Source organism: Platalea leucorodia (genome assembly GCF_965183815.1).
Source record: "Platalea leucorodia genome assembly, chromosome: 19".
NCBI lineage: Eukaryota > Metazoa > Chordata > Aves > Pelecaniformes > Threskiornithidae > Platalea > Platalea leucorodia.
In genome coordinates, this window is record NC_138841.1 from 9,099,136 (window position 1) to 9,119,428 (window position 20,293).

Here is a 20,293-nt window from a genome sequence, read left to right on the forward strand (position 1 = left end):
GGGCTCCCGACTGGGAGCCCTGGGCTGCTGGCTGGGGAACACCCTCTGCTCTCCCCTTTGCTTGCACCGGCCCTCAGACATCCCCTTTCTTTCCCCCGTCCACAGCAGAAACGTGGTGTAATACGTACACGGCGGAGATGCACGTCCTCAGCAGACGTCTCCGCGGGGAGACAAGGGCGCCTGCCGGACAGCACGTAAGGCTGAAGACTGTCCCTGCGCAAGGAAAGCAGAGAAAAGTTAGGCCTGTCTCTTGAGGTCTCCTCTCTAGGATGCCCAGCCCCACGTGTCTCAGCTGCCTGCGGGGAGGCGGGCACCGTGTCCTACACACTCCCTCCCTGGGGCAAAGAGCAGGGCAGCCTGCACTTCTCCTGCCGCCTGTGACGTTTGGCCAGAGCTCCAGCGCAGCGCAGCTCTCCAAGTTCACCCCCGAGGAGGTCACAGCAAGCAGCAGTGCTGAGCTTACTTGCAATTTCCGTGGCCTTGTCACGCCACTTGGCAGGCCCTTGAGTGGCTGAGCCGGGAGCTGACATCGAAGAGAGTATCCCCAGCTCCACCTGCATGCGGAGGTTCCTGTCGGAGGAAAAAGACAAATGCCCGTTGCCCACCATCCCCACGCCGTGGGAGCCGAGGCGGGCAGGAGTAGCCTGAGCGGCGGCCCTTGCCAGAGGACGGGCCTTCCCAGCAGCAGCGACAGAGGCCAGCACAGCTGGGCTGCTCCCAGCGGGCCCCCCCCCCCCCCCCCCCCCTTCCCCATCCTTTGCTTTACAGGCCTGCAGTGGGAGCAAGCTGGCAGCAGCAGACCCCTGCCTCGGGAAGCCCACCCGGCAGCACAGCCCGATTCTCAGCCCGTCCCTCCCTGGCCCCTGGCACCACCCTGCCCCACGGCAGACACCTCCCAGTGGCCATTTGGGGAGGGGGCACAGGCTGCTGCCCCCCCCCCCAGCCCCCCAACCTCTTCCCTGGGCACTCCCAGGTCTCCCGACCCCTCTCTGCCCCGCACAGCTGCTCCCATCAGCCAGGCAGGATCGCGCCTCAGCGTCCCGAGGGGACCAGTCTCAGGCCCCAGGGGCTTGGCCTCCCCGTACAGCAAAACCGCCCCGTGCAGCAGGGCTGGGCTCCGACCCTGCAGCACGAGGCTACCGCCTCCCCAAAAGCCCCTGCTGCACACTGCCTTTTGGCTGCGAGAGTGAGCCAGGCTTTCCACCGAGACCCGTCCTCACAGAAGGGGGGCTTCGCAAACCACGGGGCTCTTCTTCAGAAAACTTCTGTCGGCTTCCCCAGGCTGCTCCGCACCCCACTGACCGTGCTAGGCCACGTCCGTGCTACCAGCCCAACCTGATGCCCCGGGCACATGCCAGGCTTCGTACCTACTCGTCTGGCAGCGGCTCGGCCCCGCTGCCTCCCCTGCCGGCTGTTGGCCAGCCTCGTTCCCCAAGGAGCCTTGGGAGGGCCCTTGGCGTCTTCTCTCGGGGGCCTTTCTCCTCGCCATCTCTGGGCAAAGGCAGGCTCCCCGCTCTGCTCTTCCCTCTCAGCCCCAGCAGTGTGGCCTGCCCAGGCAAAAACAGCTCCGGCAGCAGCCCCACGCTGCCCCACAGCAGGAGCGCGCCTGCCCAAGGTAAGAGCCACACGGCAGCTGTGGGCTCCTTCCCCACGCGCCACAGGGCTGTGCGGGCGGCCAGCTCTGACCTCACACTGGTGGCTCTGACATCACACTGGGGGAGGCATGCGGCCTCAGTCAGAACCTGAGAGCAATGAAGTGAGAGAGGGTGTTGGGACCGTTAAGCGTCTAGTCATGTTTAGAGCCCCAGTGTCTGTGGGGCTGTGAAGTGCTCCCAAGGGAAGGTTAGGGTCAGAAACAGCTTTTAGTCCTGGCACCTTTGGTGTGGGTGAAATTGCCGTCTATTTGCAACTTCAGAGCTGGGCTCTGGCTACAATGAGCGGGAGACAGAGAGAGTTTTGGACTTTTAGGAGGGCAGGCAAGCGCAGAGGCCCAGTGTTTGTGGGCCTGTGTCATGGTTTAACCCCAGTCAGCAACTAAGCGCCACGCAGCCGCTCACTCACTCCCCCCTCTCCAGTGTGATGAGGGAAAGAATCGGAAGGGTAAAAGGGGGAAAAACTCGTGGGTTGTGATAAGAACATTTCAATAATGGAAATAAAGTAAAATAGAAGTAGTAGTAGTACTAGTAGTAGTAGTAGTAATAATAATAGTAATAATAATATAGTAATATACAAAGCAAGTGATGCACGATACAACTGCTCACCACCTGCCGACTGATGCCCAGCCTGTCCTCGAGCAGCGATCGCTGCCCCCCAGCCAACTCCCCTCAGTTTATATACTGAGCATGACGCCATACGGTATGGAAGAGCCCTTTGGCCAGTCGGGGTCACCTGTCCTGGCTGTGCTCCCTCCCAGCTTCTCACTGTCAGGGTAGGGGAAGCTGAACAGTCCTTGACTGGTGTAAGCACTACTTAGCAAGAACTAAAACATCAGTGTGTTATCAACATTATTCTCATACGAAATCCAAAACACAGCACTACACCAGCTACTAGGAAGAAAATGAACTCTAGCCCAGCTGAAACCAGGACATTTTGCTATTGTCCTGAGCATTGTTTTTATTATAGTTCTAAGGCTAATTTTTCTAAAAAGAAGCATATTTTTCAGGTGTGGTCTTCAAGAAACTATGCAGATTAACAAGTACATGAAGAAAAGCTAGGTCCCTGCGGCCATTGCCACTGCCTAATTCTCTTACTATTCCATTAGTTACTAATATATGCCTCTAGGGATACTAAATTTGATACGAGCGCAACCCTTACACAGTTCATACTTTTGGGGGGAAAAGATACACACATCTTCCCATTGTGACGCTAACAGGTAGAACTTTACCTCTGCCAGCTGGAAGAGTGCCAAATTCCTACAGTGCTTTACTGGCTCAGGCCTTGACAACTGGGAAGTACTTGATGAGATCTAGGTCTTAAATGAACAGAGAAAATAGCTCAGTGGCACACAGGAAAGACTGAAAGGAAGGGAGAAAAAAAAGCTGCTTATGGCTTGGATGGGCGTGCTCTTTGCTGGGTAAAAAACTGGCTGAATGGCCGGGCCCAAAGAGTTGTGGTGAATGGAGTTAAATGCAGCCGGTGGCTGGTCACAAGTGGTGTTCCCCAGGGCTCAGCATTGGGGCCAGTCCTGTTTAATGTCTTTCTCAATGATCAGGATGAGGGGATCAAGTACACCCTCAGTAAGTTTGCAGATGACGCCAAGTTGGGTGGGAGCGTTGGTCTCCTGGAGGGCAGGAAGGCCCTACGGAGGGACCTGGCCAGGCTGGATTGATGGGCCAAGGCCAACTGTGTGAGGTTCAACAAGGCTCAGTGCCGGGTCCTGCGCTTGGGTCACAACAACCCCATGCAACGCTACAGGCTGGGGGAAGAGGGGCTGGAGAGCTGCCCGGGGCAAAAGGAGGGGGTATTGGTGGACAGCCAGCTGAATATGAGGCAGCAGTGTGCCCAGGTGGCCAAGAGGCCAATAGCATCCTGGCTTGTATCAGAAATAGCGTGGCCAGCAGGACTAGGGAAGTGATCGTCCCCCCATACTGGGCACTGGTGAGGCCACACCTTGAATCCTGTGTTCAGTGTTGGGCCCCTCACTACAAGAAGGACACTGATAGAGCACAAATTGCTACTTAGCACGGAAGGTAAGTGTGGGCAGGGGCACAACCGGTGCAGGTACTTTAAGAAGAGATACCAGATCCATCCCAGACACCAAGGGAACTGCCTTTTATACTGTTCAACTTGTGTCAGTTATTTTTGTTGCAAATGACACCCCTGATTAATGTTAGACCTAGGTACAGTACCAATTGCTTTGCCATTGACACACATACCTGCCACGCACTGTTTAGGTGCAGCCTCACTCCAGGCTGCTGAACATCCTTGAAAAGTAAGACTGGCCAACATGCATGTCTAACTACTGATCATCAGTGAGCTACTGCTGAACCGCACGTTTTAGCGGTGTCCATGAGCTTGTTTCCTGGCACCTGCTCAAGTTCTTCTTTGATGGGTAAGGAAAAGCCAGCAGCCACAAGCCCTTACCAAGACTGCATCTTGCAGCACAGAACACAATTCCTGCCTACTACCACATGGCTCTGGCACTTTCCTTCTTGGGCGCTGTAAAATGAACTGAAACAATTCAGTGCGCTGGTATTTGTCTTACTCTTTAAAGGACTTAGCAGTGAATTTCAAGAAACAGACTGTTATCAAGAGGAACTATACAAAGTATTACATTGCTCAACTGACAGTATAACTGACCGTTTAAGCATGCAAAAGCATCTTAGAAATGCTGGAAGATGGCTGTGGAGTTATTACCACAGAAGTATCATAAGAGACACTGGAATTAACCAATTTTAAGAAGCTTGTAAGCTCCTGCTGCAGGAGCTCCTGCAGACACCGCTCCCTCCCCGCGCTGCCGCTGATGCACCCGCGGTGACGGAGGATTGAGCGCGCCCCAGGCCCGGCTCGCTGCTGCCAGGACAGGCCGTGGGGGCCTGGGGCTGCGGGACAAGCCTCAGGGGAGGTGCTGGGGCCAGGGCAGCTGCAGGGGCTGAGCGGGGCTGGGGAGGCTCCGGGGGCGCTCTGGGAGTCGGGCTGCCCGGTGCCTGTGCCCGGGGGGGTCCGTCTGCGTCTCCTTCGCCTCCCCAGCTCTCGGGTCACTCCCGGGGCTGCCCCGGCCGGGCCCGGCTCCAGCTTGGAGCTCCCCCCGCCACCCGTGGGGGGCCAGCAGGCAGGAGACACCCCCGCGCCCGCCCAAGGGCCTCACTCACCTCACGGGCAGCCCCAGGCCTCACCTCAGCCGGGCCGCAGCTGGAGCTGCACCTCCCGAGACCAACACGGCTGCCGGGAAGGTGAGCGTGGGGCCATGACGGCTCCGGGCATGCCCCGGTAACCAACATGGCCGCCCGGCAGCCCCATGTCTCAGGACTACAGCTCCCGGCATGCCGTGCTAACCAACATGGCCACCTGGCAGCCATGTGCCCCAGGACTACAGCTCCCGGCATGCCACGGGGCGCAACTGCCCTGCTGCCTGACCCTGCGCGGCCACCGTCCCCCGCCCCGGCTGGGCCCTGCCCCACGAGCAGGCCCCATGGCTGCCTGCGCGGGGCTGCGCTGGCCCCAGAGCCCCGGTGGAGAGGGAGGAGGAGGGGGAGAGGGGGACAGAGCGGCGGAGAAGGGTGGGGCAGGGCGGTGGGGTGGCCGGAGAGGGACAGGAGCAGGACAGAGGGACAGGAGATGGACAGAGGGATGGTGGGAAAAAGGGGTAGCTGGGCAGGGAGTGGAGAAAGGAAAAATAGTGGTGAGGAGCAGAAACAGGGACAGAGAAGGAAGGAGATGGAGGGCAAGTGAAGAACATGGCGCAGGAAGAAAAGTAGTGCTAAGCAGCAGGACAGAGGGACAGAGAGAGAAGAGGGGCAGGAGGGAGAACAGAGGGATGGACAGACACAGAAAGGGCAAGGGCACGGGACAAGGGGGTGGAGAGACAGAAGAGTCAGCAGGAGGGCAGAGTGACAGAGAAGTGGGGCAGGGAACAGGACAGAAGGCCAGAAGGCAAAGGGTGAGAGGGAAAAGAAAGGGGAGAGGGAAGGGGAGAGGCAGGGGCAGAGAGTGGGACACAGAGCAAGGGAACAGACACTCTCTGTTTCTGGAGCCTCCCAGTGTTGAATGGAGTCTCTCTCCCTGGCCTGCTGAGTACAGCCAAAGTCCAGAAAGAAAACTGCGAACGTCCAGGGATTCCTCCCACCCCAAAGGTGCCAGGACCAAAAGCTCTTGCTGCTTTTGCAGGAGCGCGCCTGCCCAGGGCAAGAGCCACACGGCAGCCGTGGGCTCCTTCCCCGCGCGCCACAGGGCTGTGCGAAAGGAGCTGATTTTCCCCTTCCCCTGCTTCTTCCCGGTAACCCCTTCCTGTGCCTCCCTTCTCTATCGGTTCCTCTAGGAGCCCCTGTTAAAGCAGCAATCCATCTCCCCTCTCTTAGGTGTTCCCTTTGAACCTGTCGTGCCTCTTTTTCCTTCTCTCTCCTATGAAAAATCATCCACGCTACCTCTAACATCTTTCCCAAATCCCTGGCTCCCCTCCCAATTTCCTCCAACGTTTCACGATACGTCCTAGGGGAGATCTTTTCCGAATCCCCCCTTCCGCAGAGGGCTTAGTACCCACCACAAAAGACACAGCAACACCAAACAGAGAAACAATAACTTTGCACAAAATAGTCAGAGGCATTCCCCAGAAGGGGACTCGAACCCCTAGATTACCTTCAGTGGGGCTCCAACCCACCCCTTCGGCCAAAGGTTTCCAGACACAGGTGTCCTAGGGACTTTGGCCCGATAGGATCCAATCCTTCCCTTAGGTACCTTTACAGCCCAACCCTGCGAGGCCTTCGCCGCGCCTGACGGGCAGGCAACTGCCCTTTTAATGAGAAAAGGGATGCTTTTACCTTCCCAGAGGTCCTGCTCAGAGCTCTTCGGTCCGGGCTTCGGAGGTTCTTCCCGAGAATCCCTCGGTGCCGGCTGGGGGTCCTGCGATCCCACGGATCCATCGAGATTCAGAAGCAGAGTCCCATCTGGGTCGCCCAAACTGTCACCGAAATGGGGAATCAACCTCTTCACACCCATGTAGCATCGAGAAGCAGGCATTCTCTTTATTACAGCACTGGATGCGTGGGGGATGGTCCCACCTAAGGTGCCTACCATCATACAAAGCTAATGGGAAAATTGCCGTTTCTGCTTAGCTTTAGAAGCCATTTCCAGCAGCATGAGAAACCCCCCAAGCATCCTGGGATGCCCACTCCCCAGCCCCATCTCTCAGGAACCCCTTGGGAGCCTCCAGCACCCCCCAGGGAATGCTCCTGCCACCCTGACCCCCTCCCAATACTCCCTGCTGTTAGGCAGCTGCCAGGAAGACGGGGTTCTAACCCTCCCCATCCCTGGAATCCTTTGGACGAGCTTTCCGACTGGCTGCCCGGGATGTCCTTAGCGGAGGCGGCGTTGTAGCCCAGGACACGATGCCCATGATAGCAACAGCGGGAGGGAACAGCCAAGTGTTGCAGAATGCAGCACTGGGGGACCGAGGGGCCTCGAGTGTTAGATGGTGGAGCCCATGACGGGAACAGCCCAAGGGCTGCAGAACCGCACAGCCTTTCTGGGAACCCCAGAGAGGGTGGTCCGTCAAGAAGAAAGACAGGTCAGGGTTGTCCCAATGCCAAGGGGAGAATAACCAGGGGCCAAACGCTGGAAAATTCCCCGTCGACACTACTCAATGTGACACAAAAGGACCCCCAACAGAGAGCAGCGAGCTCTAGAGTGGGGACGTTGATGGGCCGAGGAACGGGGCTTCCCACAGGCCACTCAGACAGGCTCCCCACCCCCCTTTCACAGAAACTGGGGGGTAACCGACAAACCGACAGCCGGGATGCTGGGAAGGTGCTAGGCCAAACGGTTCCATCGGCTCCTGCGGCAGTTGTAAACTGCAGCCGGGCCCCTCTGCCTGCCCTGGGCTGGTGCCACTTGCGGAGCCTCCCGGGGTGGCGGGAGAAGGAGCGGTGCCAGGCTGGGCCTCTCCTCTCTGGAGTAAACCTTAGGAGTGCTTACTGCCTTCCTCAGGTTGCAGAAAAAATTAAGGAGAGGTCCTAACGGTTCCCGCACGCTCCCGCCCTCCCCCCAAAGGGCCTTCTTGCGCACCCCACTTTGGAGACAGAGCTTCTGCACCAATCTCAATTGCCACATCTTTTTTATTTTTTTGTTCCTTCCCCTTCTGCTGCTCTTTTTCTGTATGCCCTTCTCTTTTTCCTCTGGTTTCAGTCGAGGCTTTCTGGTTTTGCCATCTTCCCGTGAACCTGCACTCGATAAATGCAGGTGTACGCTGGGTTTCCCCAGTTGCTCTTCACCAGAAGTTTGACACGTGCAAAGGCTCTGGGAAGCGGCGCGTTCTGGGAAGAAAAGCGGGAAAAGGAAGCGGGGGTGTTAGGAGCGACAATGCAAGGAAGGTGTCTCCCCCTGCCAGCCCTGCTCCTGCTCAGGAGCGAGCTCCTGCAAGTGGGTGGGAGCGGCTGTGGCAATCTGAGGCTCGCTGCTGGTACCGGGGCTGCTGGGGAGGCTGGGGACACGGGAAGGGGGAAGGCAGCTGGCATCCTCTGCATGCCGGCCCTGCTGGGGCTCAGTCTCCCTCCCCTCTGCCCCTTCCCTCTGCTGCTTGCTCTGTGCTGGCAGAGAGGCCGGGGAGGTGCTCCTGTGCGGGGGGCGGCTGCTGTGCAACCCCACCAAGCTCCCGCTGTCTGCTCTGCCTGCTTTCCTCCTGGCAGGCGTGAGAGCACGGGGAGAGAAGGGGCACGCTGTGCTGGGAGGAGAGGACACTGCCCAGCCTGCCAGCAGGCCACAGGACGGAGCGACAGTGCTGCCCGACGCCTTTCGCCACCGGGCATCCCTGTTTCTCCACAACACAAAGACGTTGCTTGTGTGGAGCGGCCGCGTGTGCGGCTGGCTCTGCTGAAGGCAGTGCGTGCAGCCAGGGATCTCTCGGGACTTGTGCTCCCACAGGCCTGACCCTGTCTTGCTATCCTTTTGCTACCACCACTGCGTGCTACTCAGCCCTCCCAACCCCACCAGGTCTCTCTCGGCGGTGGTCCGGGCCCCTCGGCCCAGGGAGAAAGCATTCACGCTCTTCCTGCCATGGACTTGCAGGCAAACCTGGTTTGCTCCCCGGCACCTTGCCCCTGCGCGTGGACCGTACCTTCAGAGGGAAGGTCTGAATGGCCTCCTTTGCCACGTTGTACGTGAACGTCCCAAGGAGAGTTTCCTCTTCTCCGTCCGCACCCACTCCCTCAGGGGCAAAGCACAAGGAGAGCAGCTCAGACTCGTCCCCACAAAGAGGGAACCTACGTGCTGGATCAGCCCTGCTGTCTCCCCACCCTCTCCTGGGGCTCTAGCAGTAGGCTAGCACTCGCCATGGTGGAGCTCAGTCTCGGCCTTGACTTGTGCTCAGGAACCCTGAGGTGCGTGTCCCGAACAAGTCTCAAGAGGGATGAAACCCCTAGAGCCCTTGAAGTGTCCCGCTAGGGCACTGCGGTGCTCAGGAGAGAGCAGGACGTAAACCTCAGAGGACGCACAAAAGCAAGCAAGACCCTGCCATGGCTTTCCCCCAGGGCCAGATCCCCGCCAGAAGCGCCCAGCAGAGACTCACAAAGACAGCGACGTCTCTGGGGGCGCTGATGACAGTCCCAGATGGAGAGACTTCTTTGAAGATGTGCTGCACAGTGATGGCAGTCAGATGGACTCGTGCTGGCAGCCTGATGACCACCTGGCCCTGATCCCCTTGTAAAGGCCAGCAGTTTCCTGGGGAAACATCCGGCTGCAAGCAGAACGCGAGAGCAAGGAAGAGTGAGAGAGTGTTGGGGCCAACACAGCGGCCCGCGTAGCTTGAAGCGTAGGCGCCGTTGTGTCCGCGGGGTCTATTTTGGCTTGAAAATGAGGCGCGTGGGAGGAAATGGACAGAAGCAGGAGGCCTTCGTCCCTGCCTGACCGAAAGGGGGCTCTCAGGATTATGGGGCAGAGGAGACTAGCAGTTATGAAACCGTCCCAGTCAGGGCCTAGCAGAAACACCTCTCTGCCCAGTGGCTCTGCAGGGCACCCCCCACCAGGGAGAAAGTCTTTCACCCAGCTGGGGCAGAGCACTGTGGGCGAGATGCAGCAGTTTGGCTCCGTTCAGCTCCATTCCCCTCCTGAGGGGAAGCGCTGATTGCTAGCAAGCCCAGCCCTGTGTTCGAGCTTTGCTTTCAGGAACCTGATCAACACTGTGGGCTTGAGCAGTGCCACTGGAGCGAGGGGAGAGCCCCTGAGGTCGGTCCCCAACTTCAGCGGGAGGCAGGCAACCTTCCCGGAGGAGTTCCGCTACGATACCTGCAAAATAGTGTCGGGAGGGTTGGCAGTGCGAAAGAGCCATAAAAGCCTGCAGCCCCAATTCTCTTTGCAGATGTAGGTCTCGGAAGTTCTCTGCATGTCGATGGTGGCACCTGGAAGGGAGGGAGAGCAGGTGACTACTGGAAGAGGCCACATTCTAGGAGGACTCGGTGCTCAGACAGCATTTCTGATGCTGCCGGCCAGCTCCACGTCTGTCAGTCCTCTCCTCCTCCCCACGCTGCTGGGGGTGCCCAGCTGCACAAGGGAATGACGGCCGCCACGTGCCTGGTGGTGACTGCTTCTCTCACAGCGCCACGAGGAGAAGGTGTGAGCGTTCTGGGAGACAGCAGGCGCCCACGTCAATGACAGCACACCAAAACTGAGGGCTTGCGGCATGGGCAGCAAAGGGTGGCCCAGCCATTCCCTCTTCCAATGCAGTGGAGAGGAAGAGAGCCCTTCCAACAGCACAGGAACACGTGCGGGGGCAGCGGCGGAGGCCCCCCGTGCGGAGGCCCCCGTGCGGAGGCGGAGGGCAGGACTGGGAGGGAGTCTGGGAGAGCCACTGTGCCACAGCCTTGCTCTTGGACCCCATGAAGCATTGAAGCTCCCCCCCTTTGGAGAGCAGCGCCCGGAGCACAGGCTTCTTTGGGGAGTGCTGCAGACAAGCGCAGGGCAAGGAGACTGGGCTGCTCGTGTCCATACCAGAGCTTTTCAGGGCCCAGTCAGACATCTCGACGTAGACTTCCGAAGCCATCTGGGACGCTGCCTGGTTCACTTCCTGGGAACGCCATAAACGAACACAGAAAAGGACCACATCAGCGGGCAGTTCAGCATGGCTACTAGCGCCGGCAGAGGCAAAGGGTCAGTGTCAGAAAGGCAAGGCAAGCCTAGTCCACAGAGCTGCAAGACTCTCTGCTGCTGACGTGCTGACGGCCATGGCCGCGAGGTGGGTTGACGAGGGTCCCCACACCCTCGTCCCCACCCTCCACGCTCTGCAGGTAAGCGGGGAGATGGGCTCGGGCCCTGCAAGCGACGGCTGGCCCCGTGAGCGTGCCTGGGTCTCATCCCTGCCTCAGGAGCCCAGCCAGAGGAGCCAGAGTGCCGGCGTGCCAAGGGAAGGCTCTCAGGAGTCCTCTGCTGCCTCAAGCAGCCTGCTTGAACTGGGCCTGGAGAAGGGCCTGTGCAGCGCAGAAGCTCACCCAGCAAGCCCCTGGGGCAAAGGCTGGCTTGCTGCAGTCAGCAGTCCGACCCCACCAACAAGCCCAAGGAGTGCTTTCTCAGGGGTTCTGCCCAGCCAAGCCTCCTTCCCCAAAACGCAGCATCACCTTTTCACTGCTGATCTCTGCCCTCAGTTGAGCCACCTCCTCCATCAGAAGCTGCATCTTTTGGCTGTGCTCCGCCAACAAAACGCGAAAGTTCCTGCATGAAAGCACGAAAGCAGATCTTGTCAGAGAGCGGCCCGTCCCCTCTGGGGAGCGTCTCAGCTCGGCAAGAAGGAGAGACACGTGTGCTTTCCCTGCTTTGCGAGTGCTTCCCTTCCACACCAGTTTGAGCAGAAGGCAAAGGCAGGTAGGAGGTATGGGAGCCCTGGCTGTTAGCAAAACGAGTGCAGGTAGCACGAGGTCGGCTGACGCTTCTGCACAGAACCAATGCCAGCTCAGGAAACGTCTCTTACCGCAGGGTCTTCAGGTCTTCTGCAGACACAAGTGCCAGCTCCTGAAAGGGAAAAACGCTCGGTTCGAGCATCCGCTACCAGAGCCGCCGGGGCTTCCCAGGAGAGGCTTCCCTAGGAAGACTCGGCACAAGCTGCTGCTTCTTTGGGTCACCCTGCGTGGCAGCAGGAGAGCCCGTGATTTATCCAGCCGCTCTCAGCAATGCTCTGTTGCAGGAGGTGCCTGTGCCACAGGAGTCACCGACCTCTAGCAGTGCCTTTGTCCGCATTGTCCACCCTGGCAGTGAGGTCCCGCAGTAAACACCGGCTGCAATTCACATCATCAAGAGAGAGTTATTTTACTGAGGTCGCTAGCGATGCCTGCCGTCGCGTTGTCTCCAGCCTGTTGCCTTAGGGGTGGGGCAGCAGGTGAGCTGAGGAGGTGGGGAACGTGGGGTGCGGAGAGAGGACGCGCCTCTGCCCAGAAGCCATCGGCCCAGGCTTGAGGGGACTGCGCAGCCGTGGGCCTCAGGTGTGCTCAGTGCCCCAGAGCTATTCCCCGCTTCCCCTCGCTGCTTCAGGGAGCCCCGACACCAGGCTGCATGGGCTAGGAGAGGTACCTCCCCATGGGTCCCCCTGCACGGCCCCTCCCCTCTGGGAATGCCCAGTTCAGGCTTGGAAGTAGCTACGCCCTTCTCTCGCGGACTTGCAGACGAAGCAAGCCATGTGGTCCAGTGGCCAGAGCAGCAGCATGGCTGGGAGACTCCCAGTCTTACTGGCAGGCCAAAAGGCAGGCCCAGTCCGGGACGTACTCGGGAAGCGCTTGGGTCATGGGAGTTTCCGCCCATACTGGCCCAAAAGGAAAGCCGGGCAGCTGAAAGCTGGCATCCAGCACAGCCTGGCTGTCGCTCTCAGGTGTCTGCTCATGCAAACTCACCAAGAGCCACGGGGAGCAACAAGAAGACAGCTTGGAAGATCCTCTTCTTCTGCAGGGCCACCTTTTGCCTGAAAAAGAGGGAGTCCTGTGGCTGCCCATGATCCAAGTCTTGGGCAAAGCCCTCCACCGGTGGAGTTCCCTTTTCAGGCCAGAAAGCCAGCCTTTTGGAAGCCTCCTGCTGCCAGAGAGCTGCCAGAGCAGCGCCCAGGAGGAAGACGATTTCTGTCCACACCGTTCAACACTGCCGGCAGATCTTCCCCAGAGGAAGGCCTCCAGAAGCACCATCCCAAAGGGAATGAAAATTATGCAGGGAAGTAAAGAGGCCGAGCAAACGAAGACTGCTTTTCAGCCGTCTTTCTGGTGGGGACCTTGCTCTCCCTTTGGCTGAGAAAGCAGGCCTGTTCTCACTTGCGATCACACAGATCTCTTAGGGGTGTTTTTCCGCAGAGCTGGGAAGCGCAGGAGCCTTGTCTGCCTTTCCTCCCAGAGCCCTCCCAGACCTGCGCGGTCACTTGCCAGAGCTGGGGAAAAGCCTTCCCCTGCGGAGGCTTGGCTCTGCACCCGAGCGTCTGGCTACGCGGCAGTTTGCCCTACCGTAGCCAAAGTGTGGGGCTCTGGCAAACGCGTGGGAGTGAGACTGCCGAGGGGCTTTGCTCTTGGCTCTCCCTGAGAATGGCCACAGCACGAGCAGCGCCCCAGCTTGGGCTCCCGACTGGGAGCCCTGGGCTGCTGGCTGGGGAACACCCTCTGCTCTCCCCTTTGCTTGCACCGGCCCTCAGACATCCCCTTTCTCTCCCCCGTCCACAGCAGAAACGTGGTGTAATACGTACACGGCGGAGATGCACGTCCTCAGCAGACGTCTCCGCGGGGAGACAAGGGCGCCTGCCGGACAGCACGTAAGGCTGAAGACTGTCCCTGCGCAAGGAAAGCAGAGAAAAGTTAGGCCTGTCTCTTGAGGTCTCCTCTCTAGGATGCCCAGCCCCACGTGTCTCAGCTGCCTGCGGGGAGGCGGGCACCGTGTCCTACACACTCCCTCCCTGGGGCAAAGAGCAGGGCAGCCTGCACTTCTCCTGCCGCCTGTGACGTTTGGCCAGAGCTCCAGCGCAGCGCAGCTCTCCAAGTTCACCCCCGAGGAGGTCACAGCAAGCAGCAGTGCTGAGCTTACTTGCAATTTCCGTGGCCTTGTCACGCCACTTGGCAGGCCCTTGAGTGGCTGAGCCGGGAGCTGACATCGAAGAGAGTATCCCCAGCTCCACCTGCATGCGGAGGTTCCTGTCGGAGGAAAAAGACAAATGCCCGTTGCCCACCATCCCCACGCCGTGGGAGCCGAGGCGGGCAGGAGTAGCCTGAGCGGCGGCCCTTGCCAGAGGACGGGCCTTCCCAGCAGCAGCGACAGAGGCCAGCACAGCTGGGCTGCTCCCAGCGGGCCCCCCCCCCCCCCCCCCCCTTCCCCATCCTTTGCTTTACAGGCCTGCAGTGGGAGCAAGCTGGCAGCAGCAGACCCCTGCCTCGGGAAGCCCACCCGGCAGCACAGCCCGATTCTCAGCCCGTCCCTCCCTGGCCCCTGGCACCACCCTGCCCCACGGCAGACACCTCCCAGTGGCCATTTGGGGAGGGGGCACAGGCTGCTGCCCCCCCCCCCCAGCCCCCCAACCTCTTCCCTGGGCACTCCCAGGTCTCCCGACCCCTCTCTGCCCCGCACAGCTGCTCCCATCAGCCAGGCAGGATCGCGCCTCAGCGTCCCGAGGGGACCAGTCTCAGGCCCCAGGGGCTTGGCCTCCCCGTACAGCAAAACCGCCCCGTGCAGCAGGGCTGGGCTCCGACCCTGCAGCACGAGGCTACCGCCTCCCCAAAAGCCCCTGCTGCACACTGCCTTTTGGCTGCGAGAGTGAGCCAGGCTTTCCACCGAGACCCGTCCTCACAGAAGGGGGGCTTCGCAAACCACGGGGCTCTTCTTCAGAAAACTTCTGTCGGCTTCCCCAGGCTGCTCCGCACCCCACTGACCGTGCTAGGCCACGTCCGTGCTACCAGCCCAACCTGATGCCCCGGGCACATGCCAGGCTTCGTACCTACTCGTCTGGCAGCGGCTCGGCCCCGCTGCCTCCCCTGCCGGCTGTTGGCCAGCCTCGTTCCCCAAGGAGCCTTGGGAGGGCCCTTGGCGTCTTCTCTCGGGGGCCTTTCTCCTCGCCATCTCTGGGCAAAGGCAGGCTCCCCGCTCTGCTCTTCCCTCTCAGCCCCAGCAGTGTGGCCTGCCCAGGCAAAAACAGCTCCGGCAGCAGCCCCACGCTGCCCCACAGCAGGAGCGCGCCTGCCCAAGGTAAGAGCCACACGGCAGCTGTGGGCTCCTTCCCCACGCGCCACAGGGCTGTGCGGGCGGCCAGCTCTGACCTCACACTGGTGGCTCTGACATCACACTGGGGGAGGCATGCGGCCTCAGTCAGAACCTGAGAGCAATGAAGTGAGAGAGGGTGTTGGGACCGTTAAGCGTCTAGTCATGTTTAGAGCCCCAGTGTCTGTGGGGCTGTGAAGTGCTCCCAAGGGAAGGTTAGGGTCAGAAACAGCTTTTAGTCCTGGCACCTTTGGTGTGGGTGAAATTGCCGTCTATTTGCAACTTCAGAGCTGGGCTCTGGCTACAATGAGCGGGAGACAGAGAGAGTTTTGGACTTTTAGGAGGGCAGGCAAGCGCAGAGGCCCAGTGTTTGTGGGCCTGTGTCATGGTTTAACCCCAGTCAGCAACTAAGCGCCACGCAGCCGCTCACTCACTCCCCCCTCTCCAGTGTGATGAGGGAAAGAATCGGAAGGGTAAAAGGGGGAAAAACTCGTGGGTTGTGATAAGAACATTTCAATAATGGAAATAAAGTAAAATAGAAGTAGTAGTAGTACTAGTAGTAGTAGTAGTAATAATAATAGTAATAATAATATAGTAATATACAAAGCAAGTGATGCACGATACAACTGCTCACCACCTGCCGACTGATGCCCAGCCTGTCCTCGAGCAGCGATCGCTGCCCCCCAGCCAACTCCCCTCAGTTTATATACTGAGCATGACGCCATACGGTATGGAAGAGCCCTTTGGCCAGTCGGGGTCACCTGTCCTGGCTGTGCTCCCTCCCAGCTTCTCACTGTCAGGGTAGGGGAAGCTGAACAGTCCTTGACTGGTGTAAGCACTACTTAGCAAGAACTAAAACATCAGTGTGTTATCAACATTATTCTCATACGAAATCCAAAACACAGCACTACACCAGCTACTAGGAAGAAAATGAACTCTAGCCCAGCTGAAACCAGGACATTTTGCTATTGTCCTGAGCATTGTTTTTATTATAGTTCTAAGGCTAATTTTTCTAAAAAGAAGCATATTTTTCAGGTGTGGTCTTCAAGAAACTATGCAGATTAACAAGTACATGAAGAAAAGCTAGGTCCCTGCGGCCATTGCCACTGCCTAATTCTCTTACTATTCCATTAGTTACTAATATATGCCTCTAGGGATACTAAATTTGATACGAGCGCAACCCTTACACAGTTCATACTTTTGGGGGGAAAAGATACACACATCTTCCCATTGTGACGCTAACAGGTAGAACTTTACCTCTGCCAGCTGGAAGAGTGCCAAATTCCTACAGTGCTTTACTGGCTCAGGCCTTGACAACTGGGAAGTACTTGATGAGATCTAGGTCTTAAATGAACAGAGAAAATAGCTCAGTGGCACACAGGAAAGACTGAAAGGAAGGGAGAAAAAAAAGCTGCTTATGGCTTGGATGGGCGTGCTCTTTGCTGGGTAAAAAACTGGCTGAATGGCCGGGCCCAAAGAGTTGTGGTGAATGGAGTTAAATGCAGCCGGTGGCTGGTCACAAGTGGTGTTCCCCAGGGCTCAGCATTGGGGCCAGTCCTGTTTAATGTCTTTCTCAATGATCAGGATGAGGGGATCAAGTACACCCTCAGTAAGTTTGCAGATGACGCCAAGTTGGGTGGGAGCGTTGGTCTCCTGGAGGGCAGGAAGGCCCTACGGAGGGACCTGGCCAGGCTGGATTGATGGGCCAAGGCCAACTGTGTGAGGTTCAACAAGGCTCAGTGCCGGGTCCTGCGCTTGGGTCACAACAACCCCATGCAACGCTACAGGCTGGGGGAAGAGGGGCTGGAGAGCTGCCCGGGGCAAAAGGAGGGGGTATTGGTGGACAGCCAGCTGAATATGAGGCAGCAGTGTGCCCAGGTGGCCAAGAGGCCAATAGCATCCTGGCTTGTATCAGAAATAGCGTGGCCAGCAGGACTAGGGAAGTGATCGTCCCCCCATACTGGGCACTGGTGAGGCCACACCTTGAATCCTGTGTTCAGTGTTGGGCCCCTCACTACAAGAAGGACACTGATAGAGCACAAATTGCTACTTAGCACGGAAGGTAAGTGTGGGCAGGGGCACAACCGGTGCAGGTACTTTAAGAAGAGATACCAGATCCATCCCAGACACCAAGGGAACTGCCTTTTATACTGTTCAACTTGTGTCAGTTATTTTTGTTGCAAATGACACCCCTGATTAATGTTAGACCTAGGTACAGTACCAATTGCTTTGCCATTGACACACATACCTGCCACGCACTGTTTAGGTGCAGCCTCACTCCAGGCTGCTGAACATCCTTGAAAAGTAAGACTGGCCAACATGCATGTCTAACTACTGATCATCAGTGAGCTACTGCTGAACCGCACATTTTAGCGGTGTCCATGAGCTTGTTTCCTGGCACCTACTCAAGTTCTTCTTTGATGGGTAAGGAAAAGCCAGCAGCCACAAGCCCTTACCAAGACTGCATCTTGCAGCACAGAACACAATTCCTGCCTACTACCACATGGCTCTGGCACTTTCCTTCTTGGGCGCTGTAAAATGAACTGAAACAATTCAGTGCGCTGGTATTTGTCTTACTCTTTAAAGGACTTAGCAGTGAATTTCAAGAAACAGACTGTTATCAAGAGGAACTATACAAAGTATTACATTGCTCAACTGACAGTATAACTGACCGTTTAAGCATGCAAAAGCATCTTAGAAATGCTGGAAGATGGCTGTGGAGTTATTACCACAGAAGTATCATAAGAGACACTGGAATTAACCAATTTTAAGAAGCTTGTAAGCTCCTGCTGCAGGAGCTCCTGCAGACACCGCTCCCTCCCCGCGCTGCCGCTGATGCACCCGCGGTGACGGAGGATTGAGCGCGCCCCAGGCCCGGCTCGCTGCTGCCAGGACAGGCCGTGGGGGCCTGGGGCTGCGGGACAAGCCTCAGGGGAGGTGCTGGGGCCAGGGCAGCTGCAGGGGCTGAGCGGGGCTGGGGAGGCTCCGGGGGCGCTCTGGGAGTCGGGCTGCCCGGTGCCTGTGCCCGGGGGGGTCCGTCTGCGTCTCCTTCGCCTCCCCAGCTCTCGGGTCACTCCCGGGGCTGCCCCGGCCGGGCCCGGCTCCAGCTTGGAGCTCCCCCCGCCACCCATGGGGGGCCAGCAGGCAGGAGACACCCCCGCGCCCGCCCAAGGGCCTCACTCACCTCACGGGCAGCCCCAGGCCTCACCTCAGCCGGGCCGCAGCTGGAGCTGCACCTCCCGAGACCAACACGGCTGCCGGGAAGGTGAGCGTGGGGCCATGACGGCTCCGGGCATGCCCCGGTAACCAACATGGCCGCCCGGCAGCCCCATGTCTCAGGACTACAGCTCCCGGCATGCCGTGCTAACCAACATGGCCACCTGGCAGCCATGTGCCCCAGGACTACAGCTCCCGGCATGCCACGGGGCGCAACTGCCCTGCTGCCTGACCCTGCGCGGCCACCGTCCCCCGCCCCGGCTGGGCCCTGCCCCACGAGCAGGCCCCATGGCTGCCTGCGCGGGGCTGCGCTGGCCCCAGAGCCCCGGTGGAGAGGGAGGAGGAGGGGGAGAGGGGGACAGAGCGGCGGAGAAGGGTGGGGCAGGGCGGTGGGGTGGCCGGAGAGGGACAGGAGCAGGACAGAGGGACAGGAGATGGACAGAGGGATGGTGGGAAAAAGGGGTAGCTGGGCAGGGAGTGGAGAAAGGAAAAATAGTGGTGAGGAGCAGAAACAGGGACAGAGAAGGAAGGAGATGGAGGGCAAGTGAAGAACATGGCGCAGGAAGAAAAGTAGTGCTAAGCAGCAGGACAGAGGGACAGAGAGAGAAGAGGGGCAGGAGGGAGAACAGAGGGATGGACAGACACAGAAAGGGCAAGGGCACGGGACAAGGGGGTGGAGAGACAGAAGAGTCAGCAGGAGGGCAGAGTGACAGAGAAGTGGGGCAGGGAACAGGACAGAAGGCCAGAAGGCAAAGGGTGAGAGGGAAAAGAAAGGGGAGAGGGAAGGGGAGAGGCAGGGGCAGAGAGTGGGACACAGAGCAAGGGAACAGACACTCTCTGTTTCTGGAGCCTCCCAGTGTTGAATGGAGTCTCTCTCCCTGGCCTGCTGAGTACAGCCAAAGTCCAGAAAGAAAACTGCGAACGTCCAGGGATTCCTCCCACCCCAAAGGTGCCAGGACCAAAAGCTCTTGCTGCTTTTGCAGGAGCGCGCCTGCCCAGGGCAAGAGCCACACGGCAGCCGTGGGCTCCTTCCCCGCGCGCCACAGGGCTGTGCGAAAGGAGCTGATTTTCCCCTTCCCCTGCTTCTTCCCGGTAACCCCTTCCTGTGCCTCCCTTCTCTATCGGTTCCTCTAGGAGCCCCTGTTAAAGCAGCAATCCATCTCCCCTCTCTTAGGTGTTCCCTTTGAACCTGTCGTGCCTCTTTTTCCTTCTCTCTCCTATGAAAAATCATCCACGCTACCTCTAACATCTTTCCCAAATCCCTGGCTCCCCTCCCAATTTCCTCCAACGTTTCACGATACGTCCTAGGGGAGATCTTTTCCGAATCCCCCCTTCCGCAGAGGGCTTAGTACCCACCACAAAAGACACAGCAACACCAAACAGAGAAACAATAACTTTGCACAAAATAGTCAGAGGCATTCCCCAGAAGGGGACTCGAACCCCTAGATTACCTTCAGTGGGGCTCCAACCCACCCCTTCGGCCAAAGGTTTCCAGACACAGGTGTCCTAGGGACTTCGGCCCGATAGGATCCAATCCTTCCCTTAGGTACCTTTACAGCCCAACCCTGCGAGGCCTTCGCCGCGCCTGACGGGCAGGCAACTGCCCTTTTAATGAGAAAAGGGATGCTTTTACCTTCCCAGAGGTCCTGCTCAGAGCTCTTCGGTCCGGGCTTCGGAGGTTCTTCCCGAGAATCCCTCGGTGCCGGCTGGGGGTCCTGCGATCCCACGGATCCATCGAGATTCAGAAGCAGAGTCCCATCTGGGTCGCCCAAACTGTCACCGAAATGGGGAATCAACCTCTTCACACCCATGTAGCATCGAGAAGCAGGCATTCTCTTTATTACAGCACTGGATGCGTGGGGGATGGTCCCACCTAAGGTGCCTACCATCATACAAAGCTAATGGGAAAATTGCCGTTTCTGCTTAGCTTTAGAAGCCATTTCCAGCAGCATGAGAGACCCCCCAAGCATCCTGGGATGCCCACTCCCCAGCCCCATCTCTCAGGAACCCCTTGGGAGCCTCCAGCACCCCCCAGGGAATGCTCCTGCCACCCTGACCCCCTCCCAATACTCCCTGCTGTTAGGCAGCTGCCAGGAAGACGGGGTTCTAACCCTCCCCATCCCTGGAATCCTTTGGACGAGCTTTCCGACTGGCTGCCCGGGATGTCCTTAGCGGAGGCGGCGTTGTAGCCCAGGACACGATGCCCATGATAGCAACAGCGGGAGGG

General features: G+C 58.6%; 1 protein-coding gene across 1 annotated transcript in view; it reads right to left on the bottom strand.

The window, feature by feature from the left end:
- The window catches only part of LOC309598934 (sperm-associated antigen 4 protein-like), a gene marked incomplete at both ends in the record, with an annotated part of 49,060 nt that extends 31,827 nt beyond the window's left edge, over window positions 1-17,233 (bottom strand). Inside the window, one exon of the mRNA XM_082329962.1 lies at window positions 17,217-17,233. Within this exon, the coding sequence (XP_082186088.1) occupies window positions 17,217-17,233 (17 nt within the window). The remainder of the gene's footprint in view (window positions 1-17,216) is intronic.
- Between the last annotated feature and the right edge of the window lie 3,060 nt (window positions 17,234-20,293).